A 24361-nucleotide genomic window follows, 5' to 3' on the forward strand; every position below is an offset into this window, starting at 1 on the left:
TCCTCACTGCTCTTCGATGACGGAAAATTGCAGAGTCGACAGGATTGATGGAAATGGAAGGGGAACAAGTCCTGTAGTAGAATAGAACACAGAGATCTCAAAGATGGGCTTAGACTATAGAGGGCCTTACTAAGTTGTACCAGTCTTTTCCTGCGTTGTATGAGCTTTGACTTTTTCTACCTGGCGCAAAAAGTCAAATGAGCTGGTCAAAGATGATAGCTCGTATGAAGAAAAATTGAATTGTAGTTTTGACCAAATGAAGGGAAAGAAAGGAGTGGGCGGGGAATAAGGTGGGAAGCAACAACCGTTGAAAAACTCCCAAACAAAAAAATGCTTGGAAGCACCTAAAATTTTTCTTAAATTTTTTTTTTCATAAATTTGTATATCATAAAAATATTTTTGAAATTATGATTTTATTTTTATTCAAACATATTTAAAACCTCACATCACGGAGGCTTCTCCGAAAAATGATGGAAATTGAATTACAGCAGCAGCTCAATGATGACTCACAGAGCTCCAAACCATTCCTTTAGGGGCCAAAAAAGAAAAGGCAATGGGTGTTACTTGTGGAAGATGCACGTGGCGTCATTGCGGGCCCGGTTGAAGAACACGTAGGAAGGTTAAACGACAGCCGACCAAGCCGCCGCTTTCCAGCTCCAACGGCGCCCTTGTCTTTTTCGCTTATTTACCAATCTGAACTTCGAGACCACCGCATGGGTATTCTCGAGATCCTACCCAACAACAAAAGGGTCGTTTTAGAATTCGAGCACGTCTCTCAGTCGAAGCTTCTCTGTTTCCGTGCCTTCTCCCCCTCGTGTTTGACTTGGGGTTGGCAGTTTGAACTTCCTATTTTCTCGATCTTCCGGAGCCTTTTTCCTTCACTGGAAAATAGATTCAAGTGTTTCTCGGTTCTTCCTTCTCTCAGATTTCGTGTTTAAAATTCTTGCCGATCACTGCCATTCTCTTCTCTGGTAGGTCTCCTATTTGTTTTCTTCTTCGATTTGCTCATCTCTGCGATTTCTAGATTTTCGTCCACTTTGTATTATTGGCCGATGTGATAAGATAAATCATTGATTTGTGTTCCTTGCTTTGAATTTGTTTATCTTATTCTTAACAAGTTTGTTTTGGTTGGTTCAATCATACATATGAATTTCATTTCGCAGCTGTTTCTAATTTCGCATGTTTCTAACTGTAGCTTCCCAATAATTTACGAAGCATGAGTTGCCTGTAAATTTCGGGCGTTTATTTCTTCTTTGTACCGCTAAATGGAATATATTGTCCCAGCAAGCTATAGAAGATTTAAGCAGCTTCTTGATTATCATTTCCCGAGGCGTTTGAAGAATTTCTTTCTTTAAATTTCCCTTACTCTTATGAAATTTGCTATAGAAAATTTTCACTTTTTCCGATTACAGTTCAATGTCTTGTTTCTGGAGTTGCTCCCTCATACATGCATATTCCATCGTATAGTAGCAGCAGCAGCTAGAAGTCGATGCATGCTTATCGTAATTTTCTATTCTGTTTTCTGTCAAATCCTCTCAAGGTTGGAATCATCTACTGTTTAGAATATATTTGTGGATATGCTTTTTTATGTTGTGATCACACAATAAAATGAAGGTTTGTCTTCTCAGAGTAAGTCGCTTCCTACTATCTACTGCAATGCGTGCACCATCATTGCTTACACAGTGCTTGTCTGGCTTGGTGGCTCATGATCGCGGAGGTCACAGCATAGCCTCGATTCCAGATAAAGAGATGCATCTGCCATCTCCAGCAGTAGAGATTCTCCCATCAAAGGTATACTTCTATTCACATTATCATTTAGATTTCAATGCAATTGATGGGGCCAATGTGGATCACATTGTTGCTGAAATTTCTTATGTCTAATGTTGTACAGGCAGTTCACCCTTACAAGTACATTGGGGAGAATGCAGACTTTCAAGGGGTCCATTCTAAGGTACATCATAGTCTGTTTCATTCTTTAGATAGTCCTTTTCGCAAGACAGCGTAATTAGATGACATCTTTCTCTAATTGTCATTCTTTATGGATGATAATCTTTTGTTTTCTTGGAATCATTTTTTGTGTAAGGATGCAGTTGGTTGGTTTTCTGTTTGGTTATTTGTATCCGTAAAAAAGACTCATCTCTTCACGTGTCAATTTGACTAATTGTCTCTCTCTTGCTTTGATAATTGCCAGGTAACATATGGCATCTGATGTGTTAAATTTTGAACTGTTTTTTCCTCCAATGGGTTTTATATATTTTTTAAACGATAGCAATTATTCCTTTTAAATATATAATCAAGTTTTTTGCAAGGCTACAGATTGTATTGCTGTTTGTTTGATAGTACGTTTGATGCTATATTCAACCTCGTACAGGGCAGAGTCAGCATTGCTGATATCATTGGCGTCAGTGGTTCGGAGACAGTATCCTCAAAACCTGATGGTATGTATTTAAGTAATATTACTGTGTCCAAACTGAAAATTGATGCCAAACACTTGATTGTTTGTCTTCGGTGAACTCACATGTTCTTTCTTATAACTACATGAGCGCCCCTCACACAAGTAATGAAGTAAGTGAATAATAATGGAGCCAATATGTAATGGTTTGCCTAGAACAAAAGCTAGTTTGCATTTAATGATTTTGAGAAAATATGGAGAGCAAGTGTTAGGAAGAAAGGGAAGAGAGACCTAACAAAAATTTATTGAAACGCTGCATTCATGTTTTTATGACACTGACCCATCTACCTCTATTAATCTAGACGCTTACAGAGGACACCCGTTATTTTGGGTGCACTACAGATAACTTTTCCTTAGCTTACAAGACCCAGCAAAAATTTTCTTCACTGCCTAACAAAGTAATAATTCGATCAATCAAGAAGACCTTTCTAATATCTCTAGACAAAGGAAAGGGCAAATAGGAAAAATTAATGATCTAAGAATCTAGTAGAGGGAAGTGTCTTTTACTTATATGCACGTACGTAAGGATACAAGGTATGGTGGTATTACTTAATTTAATTGACTTGGCAGGGCATCTGAAATCCTGGGACAGTTCCATTGACCTTGTTGGTGCTCTCAAGCATGAGATTCGTGATGGTCAACTGAGCTTTAGGGGCAAAAGGGTACTCGAGGTAACTAGTATACACAGTTTTCTTCCCATTCTGTAATGCTTTGATTTGATTATTCTCAATTCTACTGTCCCCTTCTCCTGTCACTACAGCTGGCATGCATGACATGCGTTGATGAAATTACCTCTTCTCTGTGGATTTATCTTTTGGTTGTATTTGCGAATAATGATTCATTATTATCTTCTGTCTATTTCTTGCAGCTTAGTTGCAACAACGGACTTCCTGGGATCTTTGCATGCTTGAAGGTAAATCTTAGCATGAAAACTGCTGTTTCTTGTTGAATTGTAGCCTGTATTTGACGGCTAGAAACAATAATATCTAAATGAAATGTGCTTCAATGCGATAAATTTAAGCATTTTTATGCTGCTGAGCTGTGTAGCGGTTGGTCTCATTTAATTTGAGTGCTTGAACTGTAACATGTCTTCCTTATGAGACGAGCTAAAATTTCTTTTTCCTTCATGCTAGGGTGCATGCTTATAGGACAATGAGTAAGCAGTGAGTCTAACGTGCTTTGTCCTTCATGTGGTTTATGTGGTTCACTTCACAGGGAGCGTCATTGGTACACTTCCAAGACCATAACGCAGAAACTATTAGATGCACGACTATACCAAATGTTCTTGCAAATCTTGAGCAAGCTCGTGATCGGCAGTGTCGGCAGCCAGAGTCTCCTCTGACTCCTTCAAGACAGACACTGGCACCATCGGTTCACTTTTATGCTGGAGACTGGGAAGAACTGCCCGCTGTGTTGTCTGTTGTGAAAAATGATGGGTATGAGATGACACCGGCAATGAGTTTGAGCTTTTCTGAAGAGGATTTCATGGATGCATGTAGCAGTCAAGACGGTAGCATCTTGGGACATGAAACTTCCTCAAGGAGATCTAGGAAGCTCTCTGGAAGCCGAGCTTGGGAAAGAGCTAGTGAGGCAGACCAGAGAGAGAGTGGTTATGATGTTATTTTAATGACGGAAATACCATATTCTGTTTCCTCCACGAAGAAGCTGTATGCGCTCATAAAAAAGGTTTGATTCCTTATACTTGGTTTCCTATGCTCACCTAAAATCATGCGCATGGTTTCCTCGAGGAACCTTGGCCTTGCTAATGCCTTGATAATATTTGCAAAGTCTACAATTTTGACCTCTATTTGCTGTTTGAATCCTTCACAATTTTCTAATAAAGAAAAAGTACTGATGAATTTGATTCTTTATGCTGTACTAAATGACACTACACTTGAAGTCATAGTTACATACTTTAAGATAAATGCACGATCAGAATAGATACAAATGACTCTCTCTCTGGGCTCGGTGAAGATGTGCCTCCTTTTGGTTGTTTCAATTTTCAACTGCAGATTGTTAAACAACTGTTTTTGGTTGATTCATGTACTTGTCCTTTTGATGTTAGTGCTTGAGGCCTCCATATGGGGTGGTTTATCTTGCAACAAAGAAGAACTACGCGGGCTTGAACAACGGAGCAAGGCATCTAAGGAGCCTGGTAGATGAAGAGGGCGTTTTTGGAGCTCACTTAATCAAGGATTTGTCTGATAGATATATTTGGAAATTCTTTCACAAGTGATCAAAGATACTGAAATGCAATAGACTGCATAAGCCATTGGCCAACTAAAGCCAAATTCTTCTTTGACGTCGGTGTTCTGGTTCGCAAGCATTCTTTTGTTTTTTCCTCCCACATATAATTGCTTCTATTTTCTTGGCAAGTTACAATGGAGATCAAAAATTCAAAAGCTAGATAGCATTGGTCTATGGTCAGTTAGCGGATTGCTGCTCGTAATTCGTTCACGCTCCTGTTGATTTTAGCACGTGCAATGCACGGTTAATTTGTTGTAAATATAATTCTCTTGCTTATTATAAAACAGAAACACATTGATATTATGCATTAATTGAATTGAATTCCATAGTTTACATCGTCGTCATTTATCTTATTCCAGATTTCTAGCATTTTAAAATGTTCGTAACTATGAATTCAATGTTATTCTTTTTTCAGTTTGATTATCTTCCAGATAAGGTTTGATAATTTATTTTTAATATTTTTTAGCTGATTTCTATCTTGATAGTGATTTATAATATAAAAAATATTTAGCAATTCCAGTAAAACTATCATAAAATTTTATTATTATATGAGATTTATTTTCTATTTGTTCACTTTTAATTTTTACTACTTAATATTTTTAAGCTTGAAAAAGAACATAAAGTTGAATGAAGGTCCAGCGCATTCACCTACCATGAAAATGGGGTCTTAATATCAAGTAAAGACTTTCCATTACCCATAAAATTTAAGCACCAGCTAGCATCTTAAATGTTCGAATTCCAACCAATGTGGTGAAGAAAATCAACTATACAGTGAGTGACTGAGAATAGATTTTAGAAAGGTTACTGCCATGATTGACCCTATCTGCTCTGGTTTTCTGTCAGCCTTCTCCATACCATTCTTCCACAGTGGAATAAAGTCAGCATTGCAATGCAATATAGAAGAGGAATTCCAACAGTGCAACCCCCAGGCGCCAAGTTTACGAGAGTCTGATAAGCCAACAGCAAGAAGCCAGTGTCATAAATATAATTTTCAAAATTGCTTGGGAACTATATGAAGGATATGATTATGTAATTGCGGATTTACATCAGTGACTCGGAAGTTATTCAAATAGCGCAGCGCCAAATTTAAAGTGTGTCTGATGTAAACGGCAAGCAAACAGTGTCATCAATGATGATTTTGAAACAAATAAAAAAACCATCATTAACAAATGACAATGAGGTTCGAAATTGTTACTGATGATTCCAGTGTTTCATCAAAATTATCCAGATATAAATAGAAATCTACCGATTGAAAGTTCCACCATCAACAAAGAATGAGGACTCTGACAATTCAAGTGACCTGCAAGCTATCAAGCTGACTCACCATAGCCGTTTATTTTCGGAGGGGGGCAGCTGAATAAGGATGATTTCAGCTGTTACGATTCAGTATGTCTGTCTGTCTTAGAAATAATCTTATATCATTTGCTTTAATGTTAAAAATCTCTAGGAAGCTTGTTTTAATTGATTGAATTCCGGTCAAATAAGCAATAGCTTGTTCGTCTAGGCTTGATAAATAGACGAGAGGCTAAACTTACGCATTTGTGTTAAAGTTTAAACTTACGCATTTGTGTTAAAATTTGTTTATCTGGTCCTGTGTAAAAGACTGGTTTGAGACAAACGAGAGAAAAAAGATGGCCAGTTAAAAGCTACAGTTCAAGATATCTGGCATTAATCAGCATTTGAGGAGCAGGAGTTTACCACCATCCCTGCGACAAGGTGGACAATAGGAACGGAATATTGGTCCAGCTTGTTCCCCTCTGCGTATCCATTAAATGCAATGACCATTGAGAAAGTGTGAATCGTGACAAAGGCAAGAGCGATAATTGCTGCAACAAATCAATGGAACAGAACAAAGGGGTGAGCTAAACGAGGGAAAGAAATGAAATTTTCTTGTTAAAAATCTAATTCCATAAATTCAAATTTAAAAGAAAATATTGTTTATGAAAAGGAAAAAAATATTTTCGTTTTTTCTCTTCTCTTTTAAGTATACTCGAAGATCCCTCAGCCCATTGACTACTGCATTTAATGAAAGAAAGACGCATTCAAGCTTCATAAACAAAAGTTCTAAAAAATGTGAAGATGCAGAATCCCATGCAATAAAAATGTATATAAGCATCTACTGAGGAGAAAGTTCACCAGAAAGGAGAAAAAAAGGGCATCTGTGAGCATCTGTCGGAAAAATATGTAGCTGGACCAAATGCAGGAGTCAACAGGCTGAGGCAGAAGAACACAGCATGTGCCACGCCATGACCCAAGCCACCGGCTGCGAAGAACATGCATAAATAACGTTAAAAGAACTGATTATAATGAATGATATAGGTCATACTCCAATAGCCATAGAGATAGCATTTCAGCAAATGATTCCACATTCTCCTTGGGATAACATCCAATTAAATTCATGAAAGCAGTCAGTTAATTTCAAAATAAAGTCCTAAAAAAAATATTGACAAGTATCAGCTAGGTTCTGGGGACGGCTAAATAATATGATTAAAATAAGATCAGAAGACCTCCATATTCTTACCCAGAGCAATTTGCATCTTATCTGTCAGGGAAAGATGTGGCTTTGATACTCTGTCAGCAAAAGCATCTAAAATATCTTCCAGCCTCCTGAGCATAGATCAACAGAAAAAAGATTAAAACACACACACACACACACAACACATTAATATCTTCTAGCCTCTTGTGTTAGGCCCTCAACAGCTAAAGTAAAACTTTGTTGAATTTATTTATATTTATATATAATTATGCCAGATACAAAAGCGGTAATAATACACCTCAACATTGCCATATAAGAAAGTAGAGGTTTGTCACACTTTACATCATCCCATAATTATATCGTAACATCCTTTTCATTGAGAAAAAAGAACAACAGTTTTTCTGTAGAAGATGAATCATTTCAAAAATTCAAATAAAAAGTTCATTGTCAACTAGCACAGGCAACAAAAATAACAAGATCATTCAACATGAGGATGCCATCGCTACATATGGCTGTGGCCAGAAGGTAGAAACCATCAGCACGAAGTGAATAATAAAATAAGTTAAGAAACATAACGAAAGAAAGGCCAACATCTAAGCACTCGATCAGCTATGTTAGAATTTTCACAGCCGCACTTCTCGAAATCCATCAAGCTATGTCGAAGAAAACTTTAACAAAGTAAACATGACCCATCAGCCACTTTTCCAAACTCCGATGCAAAAAACGCATGAAATCCAAAATTTCAAGAGAGAGGGAGAGAGGGAGAGAGGGAGGGAGGGAAAGAGAAAGAAGAAGTGTAGCTAAGAGGGACCTTTGAAGCAATGCTAGGATTTCACAAATAAGAAGAAAATTATCTGCGTAAAATACAGAACCAAGGTAGCATTAATGCATGAGAATACTTCATAACAATATTAGCTTACTTGTAGACTTTCCAGAATAAAACACGAAGCCCTTCTTGGAAAGCAACAGACGTCAATATAAGTATTCCAAAGGGCCACCATGTCGTGGTTTTCAAAGGAAGGAAACCCCTCCATACTCCAGACAGCACAATCATACTTATAAGCCACACCAATGTACTATATACAGAAATACGAAAACACCACATCAGTATTAAGTACCCAACGTGCCTGAGATATTTTAAAACAGCAAGTCTCACGGTTCATCCCTGCCAAAGAAGCTCATTTTAAATCATTGTAGTAAAGAAAATAACGTATTCCAACAGAACAATCTCTCTTTTCCTGTCAATCAAGTTCGGAGGTCCAAAAGATAAAAGACATAGTTTTCTGGTTGACAATATTTTAGAAGTCTAAACATCTGATCAGCAATTTAAACGCTCAAAGCATATTCACTGGATAGGAAATTCAAATATCCCTTTGAATGCTCGGCTTTCTGACCAAGAAATTTTGTTAATAAAAAATGCGGGAATAAGAAAATCATTTTGTAACCTGGGAACTTCGGGGGAAAAGGGAGTAGCAAAGCAGGAAGTGGTATACTGAGCTCTTAGATATGTTTTAAGTCGTAACTTCTGTTTAGTCTCAACTTTTAAATGCCAGAGTTTAGCATAATAAGAAGAACCAAAAACAAAAAAAGCACAAAAAAAATGTGATAGAAAAATCAGCAGAAAGGGCGTACCTGGAGAGAACAGTGAGGATCAAGAAAGGCTTTTTGGAAATTACAGAGACGAAGAGGGAGAGAGACGGGCCTAAAGCTAGCAGAGCGTACCCGATTCCAGCCGCTAGCGTCATTTCGCCCGGTCACCGAGCAGAACCAGCCACCACAATCACCCACTCGCAAAGTCGCTGATTCAGAATCCCAAAGTCGCTGTTCTCGGCCAAGAAACTCGAGAGTTGTATGGTCTCCTTCGTCGGACGGGGTAGATAGCACCCAATCTTAACAACGACATTTTAGTTGACCTGATTGGGCCGACAATCCCGTTCTACCAATTCAGGTAGTCTCATCGGGCGAGAGGCCCAAAATCTTTGTTTTGTCCAAAATAATAAAGAGAACAACTGATTTTGTGTGAGCAAAAAAAACCAAGGATGAAATTTTGTGTTTTTCTTGATTTGTTTTGAATGAAACCGTAATTCCACAAATAAGCTGCCTCAGATGTTACTTTCGAATTTATGACAAATTAATTTCACTTATACATTAAGATTACCTTCACATCACGTTAATGCTTCTTAGCAGCGTGTTAATGTTGTTTGCAAGTAACACCTGATGGCAGCATATTTGTGAAATCAAAGACTATGTGCCTTGAATAGTTGGTGGTCAACATAATAAGTTGAGCAGTAGCCGGTTATTAAATATTGATAAGCCCTTGATGATATTACCTTAAACTCGCTACTTATTAATATTGATGCACGAGGGCAATCAATGAATTTGCTTTCAGTAAAGTAGATACATAATGTGTTTAATGTTTATTAATTGCAACGCGTGCGTTTAGTGTTTGTGTGTAAAGGGGAAAATGAAAAAAAAAAAATGGCAAGGGGAAAAACTGTGGGTCAGATTATTCTGAACAACGTTTGGCCAAAAAAAAAAAGATTATTCTGAAAACGATCCTCTGGAGGAGCATGTAGCTTTTGAAGGCCATACGGAAGGGACAAACAGTAACAGAGCAGAGGTTAAAAGAGGATCACGTCCCATTGAAGCAAGGAAGGACCAAAAAAAAAAAAAACTCTCCCGCCAATTGCGGGCACTTCATATAAATATGGGCAACTGTCAGCAGAAGTGCCATCTATAGTCGATGTAAAGGATGAAAAAATAGCCAGTCCCCTGGAGTGAGAGACATCAGAGCACAAATAAGGAAGAATTATAATAAGGTTTCAAAAAACGAAAATAGTTATCAGTAAATCTTAATGATAAGTGCTCAAATATTTTCTATACAGATATTCTGTTATTATTAGAATTTTTTAGTAATTATGTTTCTTGTTTGCAAACGCCGCCGTCTCTGTTTATGTGTAAATAGGCCTGTTTATATATATATGGATCCATCAGCGTCCCGCGGTCACAAGAATTTATCAAAGAAGCTCGAAGGTGGTAGTGTCAGGGTATTTGCTCTTCGTGGTCATACAGACTGTGGCAAACTTGATCCTTCTCTGGGAATAGCCCCAATGGAAAACTCCGGCATCTGGGAAACAGCACAGTAGCAAGTAGGGACAAATGATATGTATAATCACCAAATGATAATCACTGACGTCAAATCTACATTTCCATACATCGTTTATGCAGTGAGCTCTATCATTGGCTTAATCCTTATGATGGACCATTTTGAAAGGTTGGATTATGTAGATAAACAAGCATAATTCATTAAATAACTACTTATTAGAACAGTCAAACATTCATATCAACCACAGGTTAGCCTAACCAATTGAATTCGACGGTCAATTGCGCGCAGTTCTTCGTCTTTACCTGAAATCTTATGTATCAGAGCAACTTTCAGATTAATTGCACGGTTTGCACGTCAAGCAATTTAGAATCAATAAACCAACCTTTCAAAATGGTCTATTTTCACGGCAAAGTGATAAAAGAATCAGCAACACAAAAAGTATAAACTTAGAAGGCAATTTGAAAACAGCTTCTTCCCCCTGCCTCTGACCCCTATTATTGGACGGCAAAGGCAAGGTATTATTAACAGCACCATACTCCAAATAGTCAGCTGATTATTATATAACGAATCAAGTGACAAAAAAAAAACTCCCGAGTCCTTCATATCATATATCTTCCCTTTCCCCAAAAATTAAACCTTTCGTCAAGGACAGAACCACTCGCCTTGGTCAGTAAAGGGGGAAATACTACTTCATTTTCACTTGACAAAATTAATGCCTTGGTTTCCTTCTCGTGGTTGAAACTGTGGAGAATTGACATTTTCTGATTTGTACCCATTACAAGTGCCTCGCATTGGTTCTTTATCCGGTCATAAGGTACAGGTGTTGAGGAAATGGGTATATCTGCAATTTGCTTGGCTGTCTCCAAAACCTATACATGCAATAATTCTCATTGTATCACTAAGATAGAAAAATAGTCTCCAGGAGAAGTATGCAAAAATGATTCAAATACTATAACATTTCAATCAGCAAGATTCTCAAAACAAATAAAACAAAATCACATTTTACCGATTCTAAGAGTTGATTTACGCTTTTAACATCAGGGCAATTACTAGAGACTGATGTTTTATGATCTGAATGAAATCGAGTTGATTCAGGCCCAGTCTCTTCATCTGTTGAAGCAACTGGAGTCGTCATCTGGAACCAATCATCAAACTTGTCAAACAAAGAAGTTTTCGAGAACCATTTAGCATGGAAGCAGTTTTCAGGATATTACTGCATCGAAATCTTGAAACTCAATCTCAGCAACAGGAAAGCACGGCCCTGTTGTCTCCATAAACAGAGGAGCTCCCCGCGGATATGCATCATCAGGTAAAAAACCCTCTGCAAGTTGCTTCTCTAAGTGAAATAACTCATCCTGCCAGCAAAGACTGGTTTAAGAGAGAATTTTAAGAACAAATGTGGGAATGTAACACTGGAACTTGTATTAAAAACATAAAATCATATGTCAGACACTTGAGACAACAGCAAATATTTAACTACTCAGATTCCATTAAATACTTGATCAGATAGTTGATTCATTGTTTTATGAACTTGTACATCTCTCCTGCTTCAAAATCAAAAGTCTATTGGTGGAGCAGGTATTAATTAACATGTCACTTTAGTTAATATAAATGAAGTAAACTAGATGATCATTTGCCCCTTGCTCCAATCCTGCTACCTTTTCCCTTTGGCTTATATTATTACCCTCCTACTTTTGCATGTAATCTCTTTCATATGCTCTTTAGCTTTTGTGCTATCCCTTTATTTAACGGCTGTGAAATAGAGAATAAGAAAGCCCCAGTTGTATGTGAATATGTCACACGCCTAATTAATCAATTATTCAGGCTCAAACGATATTATTTGTTGGTCAAAGCATATCAGACTATCAGAGTATCCTGTGATGAACCAAGAAAACAGTATGTGGAAGAGTTTCGTTCTGGGTTGGCATGCCCACTCACATGTTAAAAAAACTGATGGCTTATCCAAGTAGCTCTTTCTTTGATTAGATAGCTCCTCACACAGAAGTTTAAGTCAATCCTCAAACAAAATTAACATAACATATCCACTTATCGGAGAAGAAACTCAACAATCAAACATTAAAAACTCGGTTGAATATTAAATTCACCAATTCATCGACTTCAATGAGATCATGATTGGTTCATATGCTGAATCCCCATCCAATGAAAAGCTAAAACAGCATGAGGGCTGCTTTATAGTATTCCATATGACACGTCCCATTTGGGAAGCTAAGCAAAAATAGAGATTTTTCACGTTACCTCCGACAAATTTGCAAATTTAGTCATTAAGTTTGATGTCACAATCTCTTTCAACTTCTTGTCATCCAATCCAACTGCAGAAAGTGATTCCATGGCAGCAACTTGATCTTCCAGAGATCCATAAACTACCTTCTCTGACTCTAAACAAACAGCCTGCAGCCAGATATCATTGACTAACTCAAGAGAGGGATCTAGCTGTTGATTTATGAGTTTAATCAATTGACAAATTATAGCCCCCAAATAAATAAATAAATAAGTGAAAGAAAACAAAGAGAAATTTTCAAAAGGAAGGTGAAGAGGTTGGGTGAAGGAACTAACAGTAGTCTCTGTAATCGATGCTTTCACCATTGGAACTAGATCAGGAAAATTGACTGCCCTGGCAGAAATTATGAGCATGTATGTTCCCAAGGTAAACAGAGACCTCCTCTGAGATGGTTGTAAACCTCCTGAAACAAGCATAAAGATAAACACACCAGAAAAAGTATTTCAATTAATAAGTTTTGGTTGTTGTAGAGCATCTAACTTTACGCATAGATAAACATTGATAATGTATAATGAAGCATGGAATTATGTAAACCAAGTAGGAGAACTTAAACTTGATTTATTTAAACTACCATCAAAATTCTAGAAAGGGCTGCAAACCAAAAAGATTGTCCACCAATATCCCAACTTACCTTGCTCCAAAGAGAAGCTTCTGATGGAAAACGCCAGTTGGAAACATCTTACTAAAGCCAAATAATTGGATGGCTACAGGAAGCAACAGTAAAAAAAAAAAAATGAAACTCCAGTAATTTTGAAACGGGAAATTTAAAGTAAACTATGAGAAATGACTGAAAAAAAGGAGCAAGTCATAACGCATTTCCAAAAATAATCATGGTATTTTGTATAAAACACAATCTCACCTTTGAACAGGTAAACAATAGAGCGATGTTATAAGTGTGGGCCATAGCCTCAAAATTTGCAGGGCCATTTTCTATGGATGTTGCTTGAATCCAGATTGAAGAAAGCAAGAGACTCACTTGGTGACTGCTCAACCGAATAGAACTAAGCTCCTGAAAAACAATTGTTTATTAGAGCCATAATGAATTTCAAAGAAATTAGAGAAAGAAACTACAAAGCCAAATGAATTACACCTCTTACGTCATTGAAATCAAAGCATAACAAACAAAACTTTTAGCAGGATGAATACCTCAGCAGCCCCAACATCCCCACCCAAACAAAATATCACTAAGGCAAAAAAAAAATAAATAAATAAATTTAACATGTATAATAGTTCAATTGATGATTAAGAAAACTTCTTACTTTATAATCAGTGAGAGCACAGCTAAAGCTGTGACCAGGATACAGATACAATGCATGTTTACTGTCGTCCCCTTCCTTTGTCTTTCTTTCAGGTTCTGCTTCAATAAGGCTCGCATCCTCAATGGAGAAGCTTTCACACTGTACATTCTGAGGTGGCATTCTTTTCTGGTTTAACTGGGTAGAGAAGAGGCATGGAATAAGCACTGCAGAGAATATACTATGTGCCCCAACTCGTGTTTCATGGTCTGGATGGGTCATTGACCGGAGCAACTGATGAAATAGAGAGTCAGGGAAAGCCTGGAAAAGAAAAGTTTACCATTAAGTTTAGACAGTTCTGCGAAAGCTGAGCATGCAGAAAAAGACCTTTTTGACTCTATGGAACAACACTGACCTTTTTGTGATAAGATAAATTAGGGATGGAACTTATCAACCTCGCTGTTTGATGAACAGCTGACATTGTTGTTTTTGCTATAATGGCACTAGCTGATATATTCTCTAGCACCACAGCCATCAAATCAAGAATGGGTCCTATATCACCAACCTGTTGTTCAAAAAATGTTAAACAAAAGTAAGTATTACAAGAATGACTCAACATTCCGTAGCCAAATACTTTGCTTCCTCATAAAAGCATGTTTGTACATCCAGGAGAAGGAAGAATCGATGTCCTCCTTTTTTACACTCATTAGTAAGGAGAGGTTTTGCTTAGATGTGGATGCAAGCAATGAATTATGAAAATACCGATCTGTTGAAGTACAGGACACCTCTCTTTGGTTCTGGCATTACTGGATTCATGAGCAAGTTTATTTTTTCTATCACCTACCAAATGGGGATACCTTGTTTTCCTCTCTTTCTTTTTTTTTTTTGGACACCTCTCTTCTTTCTAATAATTATCAACCATAGAGAACATATAGTATTTGATGCTTACCTTACTTGAGAGTTGCAATATGCACATTTCTAAGGCATGCTGTAGATTAGCATTCTGCTTATATGCATCATTTGCGGTGCTGGATGATTGAATTAAACTTTGCTTGCACTTCCTTAAATGTTTAATGAGGTCAGATATCGTGCCAATTATTGCATTTGAAGCCGGCTGCTCCACATTTTGTGCAAGCCGTGTGGTGGCATTAATTATATCAATCTGTGGAATAGGTTGCTTGGCGACATTCTTATGATCCAAGTGCTTGATCAAAGAGGAAAACAGAAGATGCGAATTATCTCCTGGAGTTCAAAAAGTGATAATTAATTGCAGAAGTGAGAATAAGTTAGAATAAAATTTGTTTCAGTTAGGGCACTGCATGCTCAAGGTTACCTGACTCCGCTAAAAGGGATTGTAAATACGATAAAACATGAAAAGCAACTCCTTTTTCTGGAGACCAGTAGTTTTCAGCATCAAAATTATAGAAAAGAGGTTCAAGGACATGCCGCACAGTTGTAGCTTCCTTTGCCAATTTGGCCATGTTACACAAGCAAACCTTTGACCAATGAGTAGGATCCTTGGTAGTATCCCTGTAACAGTGAACGCATAAAGGCTGTTTCTTGGATCATGAATGATGAATTTTCAAAAGAAGTGACGAGAAGAAGAGTAAGAGTATGCTTAATTACTTCATTGAATCCATTTCAGTTCCCATTACAATCTTCGGAAATGAAAGATCCTTCTTACTGGTATCTGGTAAGGAAAGCAGACGGTCTCCTTCTTGAATTCCCTGAATCTGCTGGTCCAGAGACTGTGGATGCAGCTTCCCTTCCTTGGCATGGTTGTGTTCAATTGGGGAATTCAAGAAATTCTCCAAAGTCACGGATATGATCTATTTCAGAACACACCAAGGCAATCAACAGACAAAAAATAAACAATTAGAATGATGACAGATGTCTTTGACAGTGGCTAAAAATTCAAGCGATTCTGAAGACCCAAATTTCTGTGAGAAAATACCAAATTCTACGCATCTCTTTATGTCATTGTCTGTATCAATGGACAGCAATTGAAAGAGTGAAAGTACAAAACAACACTCATTGTCTGTATCAATAGACAGCAATTGAAAGAGTGGAAGTACAAAACAACACTCACTTGGTCAAAGTCCATTGAAAGATGTGAGTGTTCACCCATGAATTGCACCTAGTCACAGGGGAAAAACTGTGGGAAAGAAGAGAAGACAACTACAAGAGAAGGTACAAGTTGCCTTGTAAATCACACAAAAAAACAAATGGCAAAGTAAATAAATTCATCAATTCATTCAGCTTCTAAACTCACGGGAAAGAATAAGTAACTACTGGAAGAAATAAAAATTGAATTAGAGACGGAAGACATACCATAAAGGACAGAGCTTGTAATGCAGCTGAGCGTAGGCACATAACTCGTTCATCTTGTCCCACTTCTTGAGCCAGTTGGCATAATTTAGGGATGAGGCCTTCTAAGTTGAACATATATGTACTATCCATCTACTTTTAATTGAAAAGATCAGTATCATTTGACAAGAACAAGAAGAACTCAAGTTTTACGCATCAAGAAGACTTTTTCCCTTAAAAATGTGTACATGACAACAAAATGCAATATACAGAAAGGATCTAGGACTAGGATACAGTTAATAGCACAAATATGTTACAGTTCCCACCCTGATTTACTAACTGAAACTTATCCACTTCAACCAAAACCGACAACTTCCAATTAGAGACCTAGAAATTTGAATCAATAAACTTCTTGGAATGGTGGTCAAGCTCCTTACAACATGCACAAAAGCTACCCCTAAAATGATGTCATCTATAAGGTTTAGTCAAATTGATTGGAGGAAGGCTTAATAACCATGTACCTGGCAATTTATAAAGTCAACAAGGGTATTGCAACCTATGATTCTCATTTCATCTGTTCGAGTTTGTTCTAAGAGAGTCTGGATGATAACTAATAAACCATTAGCAAAAAGTGGCCTGCAAGATGAAGAAATAAATGTGTATGTCATCACAAATTTAAAATAGCAGTATGTAGCAATTGAAACATTGAAAGGAAACGAACAAAGACTTAGAGCACGTTTGGTAGGCTGAAAATCTATCTCTGGATAGATAATAAAAATTACACTCTCCGATACTACTTCAGTATGAATTTATAATGGCTGTAAATTGTTCGATTTGTACTCACCAATATGAATCCAACAGAACTTTCAGGGGTTCCTAGACAACATCATTTCGTATATTCAGAAATGTAATATAGATGGTGAAGCTTAAAGAAAAACAATGTTTCTCATTGGATTAAGAATCAGGAGCACAGTGCTGAAGCAGTGGTTGCAAATGTTTTGAGACACAACTTCATGTAAATTTTAAGTGCTTGATAATTTTCTACTAGCGATTGAACTGTTAGTTTTATACAGCTTGATAGAAGTGAAAAGTATAGGTCAAACTGATGTAGTTATATAAATTAACTACACCCCTGTGTTTTCCAGCCATGTTTAGATATTTTAAAATAGGATCAGCTATCAGTATGTCTAACATCTCAGTCAGTTTCCCGCTAGATGGGCACCAAATTAGCTCTTTTTACTTAATAAGATGCGTTCAGCTCATATCTAGTTAAATTATGGCCATTTAATGAGGCTGGGATCAAAGATCATTACAATCCAAGGGATATGGAGTTAAGTAATGCGCCACCAAACTTACATCTGCTCCTTACATGATGATAACATTTTCCTGTAGATGCACAAGACAACTTTGACTGAACCAAAGTTTTCATTTCGCAAATTCTTGTAGCACCTTTGCTCCAGACTATCTGAAATCTGCAAAGATAGAGAAGAAGAAAAACTCCAAAAAAAGTCAACTAAAATTTGTCTTCCAGCAGTATATAAACAAACCAGTGTTGTATAAGATAGACAACAACTTAGACATGAAACAACCTTTGCAAAAAACGAAAAGAGAAAAGTCCTTAAAAATCTAATCAATCATGATTGACAACTAAGGGCAGATGCGTCAGTAGAGGTTTAAAAGAAGCCCAAAGAACAAAACACTTGCTCAGTTCTTAAGTTTTTATCCTTGTTGTCAATATGATCACATAGAAATTTAATTCCTACATGTAGCAAAACTAGATCAGCACAAAGATAGCTTCTAAAAAAATTGTAACCTTGGGGATTCTTAATGGATTCTTAGTAGCATATTCGCATAGCTTCCCAATTTTCCTATCATTAGGTTCAGCATCCTGCCAAACACAGAAGTATAACAGAGATGAGATCTTTTTGTTTTGTTTTTTTGTTTTTTTTTTTTGTTGAAGATGCAAAGAACGGAAAGGTGCTCCAAGCATTGTAAGTCAACGTTCAAACTGTTTTACTACATAAGAGATCATATTATTCAAAAATAATGATGCACTCGCCACTTACAACAGCAGTAGCAAATCTCAGCATGTCTCTACCCAGAAAGGATTGCAAAAGAATTAATATATGCAAATAGGGTGTTAAATTAAGTGCAAATTCCAGAATTAAATAACACACTGAACTCGACAATGGTAAGATACTTGAGCGGCATGTTTTAAATAAAATTGCTCTAGCCTCCAGCAATTTAAAAAACCATCTCATGAATACATAACTTCCACCTGAAGAAACTAATATGTGATAGACATAAGAATAAATGCTACAATGAATTGAAATAAGATTTTTATTTTGGTATCAAATACATGGTAATACCAACTACTCCAAATTCAAACATTGTTAAGAAAGTGCCAATTACCCTGTTAAGTAAGACCTTCAACAATAACATCCACAGATTACGCATGAAGTGAAAAGATACACCTTGAGCTCAAAATTTTACCTGATTACGTGGGAAAATATCAGCTAGCAATTTCTTGTAACGTTTGACTGGTTGTCTTGACCTTGGCCGTAGAGAAGGACAACAGAAACATAGGTTGCCACAGGCGGGCACAACCCGCCGCGACATGACCCCCATAATCTATAGAATTACAAGCACTACCTGCAAATTCATTAAGAATAGAGTTAAAAAGCGGCTCCACCACCATAGTTTCTATTACTTCCGGGACTTCAGTCAACATGGTCCTTCCAGAAATCATATCAGTTGGAGCTGAATCCGCAGCCCATATATTTCTTCAAAGTTATTGATATATGCATTATTCTGGTAATATGTTTTATAGTAATAGTAACCGTGAGTGAAAAGGTAAATTCCTGAATAGTTAGTTAGAAGAGAGAGAATAAGTGGGTGTCGTGCCTTGAGGTTGGAATATATAAACTATGTACTGCCCGATTTGGTTTCTGTTGAATGAATATACTATTTCTCTCCCTTTGCTCCTATCATTAAAGGTATCAGAGCCGTTCTCTCCGGCCGTATGGCACCGCCGGAGACTCGATCCTCGACTGATCGTCTGGGTGACATTGAGCGTCGGTTAGACCAGCAGCAAACCATCCTTGATTCTGTCACCACTCGTATGGACCAGCAATCATCGGATATCGCCGACCTGAAAGTGACGTTACAGGATATATCCACCAAGCTATCCAACCTTCATTCTCCGTCTGCAAAACGTCCGGCGTCTGCCGATGAGGTTTCCCAAACGCTTGTCTCTCCCCGCATGCCTGCTTTTGGTTCATTCCATGAGCTGCACAACTCTGGGTCTTCTTCCAGCTACTCGATTGCCACAAAACAGAGCCGCGTTGAGTTTCCGAAGTTCGACGGCTCTGATTTCCGCGGGTGGGCCTATCGAGCTCGCCAATTTTTTGAGGTAGATGGCACACCAGCTGACCAACGCATTCGTCTCCTGAGCATTCACCTTGAAGGTCACGCGTTGCGGTGGCATCAAACCTTCATGCGCCACCGCCCCTTTGCTGATATTTCCTGGGCCGAGTACTTCAGGCAAATGGAGATTAAATTCGCCGATGTGCGAGATGAGCATCCTCTCATTACACTAAAGAAGCTTCAACAACTCTCTGCTTCAGTTTTCGAATATGAGCAGCAGTTCGACGAGCTCCTATCGGAAGTTGACGTTCCTGAACCCGTAGCTATCAATCTCTTTATTGGAGGTCTTCGGCCTGATATACAGAAGTTCGTCCTCAACTTCGCTCCATCTACCTTGTCAAGTGCAATGTCGACTGCCCGTTTGCAGGAATCGACCATTCACGCTCTGCACGAGAATGCACCGGCGTCTTATCGCCGTTCGGTCCCTCCAACAGGGAGTTCTACGTCTGGGTTTCAAACGGGTTCTGCATTGGGCCCAAAAATAAGCCCATCCGTGGATGCTACAGGGTTCTCCAAACCCAAATCCGTGTATCAGTCTTCAACCCAACCAAGCATCTCTGCAGCGGCTTCCTCTTTCCCGACTACTAAATTACCCGTTTCTGCCAAACCCACCCGCCAACTATCGAAACGGGAAATGGATGACAGGCGTCGGAAGGGGTTATGTTACTGGTGTCCAGAGAAGTTTGCTCCAGGTCATCGCTGTAAGGAGTCGCACTTGTTCACGTTGGTGATTGATGAAGATGATGAGCATTTTGAGGATGCCATAGGGGTCGCCCAGATTGATGCAGAAGGGTCGATCAATGCTATTGAAGGGGATGACAGGGCTCCTACTCTGAAACTTATGGGCCAGATTAAAAACCAAAAGGTGATCATTCTAGTAGATACCGGGAGCACGCACAATGTGCTGCACACTTCGGTTGCTAAGCGGCTCCAATTGAAACCCCTGGAACGAAAAGCCATTCGGCTCACTGTAGCGGACTCACGGCAGGTAACTGTTTCTAAATGTTGCCCAAATTTGTCTTGGGATATGGGCAACTCCACCTTTGTTGCTGAATTTTTAGTAATGAAAATTGGTGGTTATGACATGATTCTGGGCACCCAATGGCTGAGAACTATAGGTCGTTTTACTATGGATATTGATTTGCGGTTATTTGAATTCACTTATGGGGGCAAGAAAATTGAGTTACGTGGTTTAGGGTATGCACCCTCTCCTGTCATCACAGAGCTCTCTTCAAACCATGATATTCTTACTGCTGCATGCATTTTTCTTTTGAACACGTCATCCTCCTTACACGTCGGGTTGTGTAATACTTCCCCACTTCCAGAAACGTGTCAACAGGAATTACTCCGGTTATTGGACACCTACGCTGATATTTTTGATGAACCAAAGGAACTGCCCCCTTCAAGGCCCTATGACCATGCTATTCCACTTCATAATGAGAAGCCTATTAGTTGTCGACCTTACCGATATGGTCCTGCACAGAAAACAGAAATTGAGAAGCAAGTTCAAGAAATGCTTCAGCATGGTATTATTCGAGAGAGTTCCAGTTCTTTTGCAGCTCCAGTAGTTTTGGTACAGAAGAGGGAAGGTACTTGGAGATTCTGTGTTGACTACAGAAGACTAAACGAGGCTACAATAAAAAACAGATTTCCTATACCGGTCATTGAGGAATTGTTAGATGAGTTAACTGGTGCAGTTTACTTCTCTAAGCTTGATTTACGGTCTGGTTATCACCAAATTAGAATGAAGGGGGAGGATATTCCTAAGACAGCTTTTAGAACTCATGAGGGCCTGTATGAGTTTCTTGTGATGCCCTTTGGGCTTACAAATGCACCGGCTACATTTCAAGGACTCATGAACTATGTCTTTAAGGCATTTTTAAGGAAATTTGTTCTAGTTTTCTTTGATGATATACTCGTTTACAGCAAGAACTGGAACTCCCATATGGAACACTTGGAGCTGGCTTTATCCACCTTAAGGCAACATAAGCTATTTGCAAAAAATTCTAAGTGTATTTTTGCTGCCACCCAAATCGACTATTTGGGTCACATAATTTCTGCACAAGGAGTACAGGCTGATCCTAAAAAACTTGCAGCAGTCTCATCATGGCCTGTCCCTACTAATCTCAAGGAGCTGCGTGGTTTCTTGGGCCTTACGGGATATTATAGGCGATTCATTCGCAATTATGGAGCAATTAGCAAACCTCTTTCTGATTTGTTGAAGAAAGATGTACCTTTCCATTGGTCTACTGAAACTAATGAGGCTTTTCTCTTGCTGAAACGACTCATGATGTCTCCACCGGTGTTGGCACTTCCAAATTTCCAAGAACCTTTCATAGTAGAAACAGATGCTTCGGGCACAGGATTAGGGGCTGTTCTTTCTCAACATGGACATCCAGTGGCCTTTGCTAGCAAAGTTTTGCCCACTAAGAAGAGACCGCTTTCTGCATATGAGAGAGAATTATTGGCTATTATCTTTGCTGTCAGGCAATGGCGCTCTTACTTGTGCAGCCATAAATTCATTATTAAGACAGATCATCTTCCACTTAAACACTTGTTGGAGCAGCGAGAATTAAATCAAGATCAGTTTAAGTGGCTTCATAAATTGTGGGGCTTGAATTATGAGATTGTTTATCGAAAAGGTAGTGAGAATGCAGCTGCAGATGCCTTATCTCGGCGTGTTGATGGATCCTGTTTGGCTTTAACTAGACCTGTTTCTCCACTTTATGAGAAGGTTCGGGACTCTTGGCTAACTGATGATCACCTTCAGAGATTAATTTCAGATCTGGAACAGGATCCTACCTCCCACAGTAAATATACTTGGCAGCATCAATTGTTAAAACGCAATGGCAGATTGGTGGTGGGTGCGGATAGGAACCTTCGTCGTGACTTGCTGACATTTTTTCATGAGGATAGCATTGGTGGGCACTCTGGACAGCACTCTACTTTTGTGCGTATTTCTTCCTTCTTCTATTGGAAGGGGTTAGAGAAGGATGTTAGAAACTTTGTTCGTGAATGCACTACATGCCAACGCTTTAAACCAGAATTAATCGCTTCTCCAGGGTTAATTCAGCCTCTCCCAATTCCGGATCATGTGTGGACAGACCTCTCCATGGATTTTATTAGTGGCCTTCCCAAATCCTATTCTAAATCTACTATTTTTGTAGTAGTTGATAGACTCTCAAAGGCAGCCCATTTCATGGCTCTCAAACACCCCTTCACTGCTGTTGATGTGGCACAAATTTTTCTAGATAATGTGGTTAAATTACATGGGTTCCCCAAGTCAATTGTGTCGGATTGAGATCCTATTTTTTGTGGAAAATTTTGGAAGGAGCTGTTTAGGTTATATGGGGTTAAACTCCAATACTCTTCAGCCTATCATCCTCAAACGGATGGGCAAACAGAAGTTTTGAATCGTTGCTTGGAATGCTATCTTCGTTGCATGACTGGAGATTTTCCTAAACAGTGGGTTAAATGGCTGCCTTTAGCTGAACTTTGGTATAATACTACTTACCACTCTTCTATTGGCATGTCCCCTTTTGAGGCTGTTTATGGGGTTGCACCGCCGGTCCATTTACCTTATATTGCGGGGGACTCTTCAAATGATCTAGTTGACCGCACTTGTCTGTCCAGGGAACTCGTTTTACAGCTCCTTAAGCAACACTTACTGAGAGCACAGCATAGGATGGTTCAGCAAGCTAACAAACACAGATCTGAACGTTCTTTCAATATTGGGGACAGGGTCTATCTGAAATTACATCCTTTTCGACGGAATTTGCTGAACAATGCTTCCCTCCACAAGCTTGCTGCCCGTTATTTTGGGCCCTATAAGATAGTGAAGAAAATAGGGGCTGTGGCTTATGAGCTTGAGTTGCCAGCAACCACACGCATTCATCCTGTTTTTCATGTTTCACTTCTCAAGAAACATGTCGGTCCAGAGGCCCCTCTTGCCCCCTCTCTGCCACCTATTGATAATCAAGGCCACTTTATGCTGGAACCACAGGAGATTTTGGGCCGAAAAATTGTTAAACGAAACAATGTCCCTGTTACTCAAGTCTTGATTCGCTGGAAATTCTCTCAACCTGAGGATGCCACTTGGGAAGATTTATCTCTTATTCAGCAGCAGTTTCCAGATTTTTCTACCACGGCGCCTCCTACTAGGACCATCCTTGTGGACAAGGATTCTTTTGAAGGGGGGGAGTATTGATATATGCATTATTCTGGTAATATGTTTTATAGTAATAGTAACCGTGAGTGAAAAGGTAAATTCCTGAATAGTTAGTTAGAAGAGAGAGAATAAGTGGGTGTCGTGCCTTGAGGTTGGAATATATAAACTATGTACTGCCCGATTTGGTTTCTGTTGAATGAATATACTATTTCTCTCCCTTTGCTCCTATCAGTTATCATAAAGCGATGGTCAAAGAATTCCGAGAAAAACGATTTCAAGGTTTTAGAAATAAAAAGGAGATTAACATTATACTGAATTGCAACCAAAATCCCCCAAAAACAAAAAAAAGCTCCCAAGCAAGAATAGAACACGCCCCCATTCGAATTATATAAATACTATTCCTTCGCAAAATTAAGCATCTCCAACAACGACCACGACAAGAGAAAAAGCCATGATGTCAGAAGAGAAAAACCAGACAACACAAATCCAGTCAATTGCCAATTTTATCAAAATTCCATGGAACTGAACGAGGAAATAATAACAGCGCCACCTTCGGACTTTAGGCTTCAGCAACCCTCTCCCCGCCGTTTGTTTGTTTGAGCCGGACATTAATATGGAAAATAACATTTGAATAAAATACAGTTT

The 24361-nt window shown here is 38.6% G+C and overlaps 3 protein-coding genes across 9 annotated transcripts; 1 reads left to right on the forward strand and 2 right to left on the reverse strand.

Annotated features, from left to right (window-relative positions):
- Nucleotides 1–733: 733 nt before the first annotated feature.
- LOC114736413 (histidine protein methyltransferase 1 homolog) lies at nt 734–5043 on the forward strand. Of its 2 annotated transcripts, XM_028924229.1 has the most exons (9): nt 734–971; nt 1413–1540; nt 1629–1791; nt 1892–1951; nt 2372–2438; nt 3023–3123; nt 3321–3365; nt 3668–4138; nt 4518–5043. In XM_028924229.1, exons 2-9 carry the CDS (start codon nt 1494–1496, stop codon nt 4686–4688), a joined length of 1125 nt encoding a protein of 374 aa, XP_028780062.1. In that variant the 5' UTR covers nt 734–971; nt 1413–1493; the 3' UTR covers nt 4689–5043. The 2 variants fall into 2 exon arrangements, with proteins under 2 accessions (XP_028780062.1, XP_028780063.1); XM_028924230.1 differs by lacking the exon at nt 1413–1540 and having other exon boundaries at nt 735–971.
- Nucleotides 5044–5366: 323 nt separating this feature from the next.
- Nucleotides 5367–9021, reverse strand: LOC114736414 (gamma-secretase subunit APH1-like). Its single transcript, XM_028924231.1, has 6 exons — nt 8808–9021; nt 8096–8251; nt 7221–7306; nt 6847–6962; nt 6398–6535; nt 5367–5647 (listed from the first exon to the last, which is right to left on the reverse strand). The coding sequence occupies exons 1-6, from the start codon at nt 8918–8920 to the stop codon at nt 5519–5521; spliced, it is 738 nt and encodes a 245-aa protein (XP_028780064.1). The 5' UTR covers nt 8921–9021; the 3' UTR covers nt 5367–5518.
- A 941-nt stretch (nt 9022–9962) lies between these two features.
- Nucleotides 9963–24358, reverse strand: LOC114736381 (uncharacterized). 6 transcript variants are annotated; one of them, XM_028924166.1, is made up of 21 exons: nt 24267–24357; nt 18616–18774; nt 17936–18010; nt 17479–17594; nt 16644–16758; nt 16147–16275; nt 15905–15952; nt 15442–15644; nt 15149–15345; nt 14765–15057; nt 14231–14380; nt 13840–14136; nt 13440–13589; nt 13212–13284; nt 12856–12983; nt 12538–12732; nt 11496–11636; nt 11288–11416; nt 10944–11150; nt 10176–10302; nt 9963–10135 (listed from the first exon to the last, which is right to left on the reverse strand). In XM_028924166.1, exons 2-20 carry the CDS (start codon nt 18748–18750, stop codon nt 10240–10242), a joined length of 2844 nt encoding a protein of 947 aa, XP_028779999.1. In that variant the 5' UTR covers nt 18751–18774; nt 24267–24357; the 3' UTR covers nt 9963–10135; nt 10176–10239. The 6 variants fall into 6 exon arrangements, with proteins under 6 accessions (XP_028779999.1, XP_028780000.1, XP_028780001.1 ...); XM_028924164.1 differs by lacking the exon at nt 9963–10135 and having other exon boundaries at nt 10218–10302; nt 10584–11150; XM_028924167.1 differs by lacking the exon at nt 9963–10135 and having other exon boundaries at nt 10216–11150; nt 12538–12690.
- Nucleotides 24359–24361: the final 3 nt, after the last annotated feature.

This window comes from Neltuma alba, unplaced genomic scaffold, assembly GCF_004799145.2.
Source record: "Neltuma alba isolate B1F8T4 unplaced genomic scaffold, ASM479914v2 tig00013334_pilon, whole genome shotgun sequence".
Classification (NCBI taxonomy): domain Eukaryota; kingdom Viridiplantae; phylum Streptophyta; class Magnoliopsida; order Fabales; family Fabaceae; genus Neltuma; species Neltuma alba.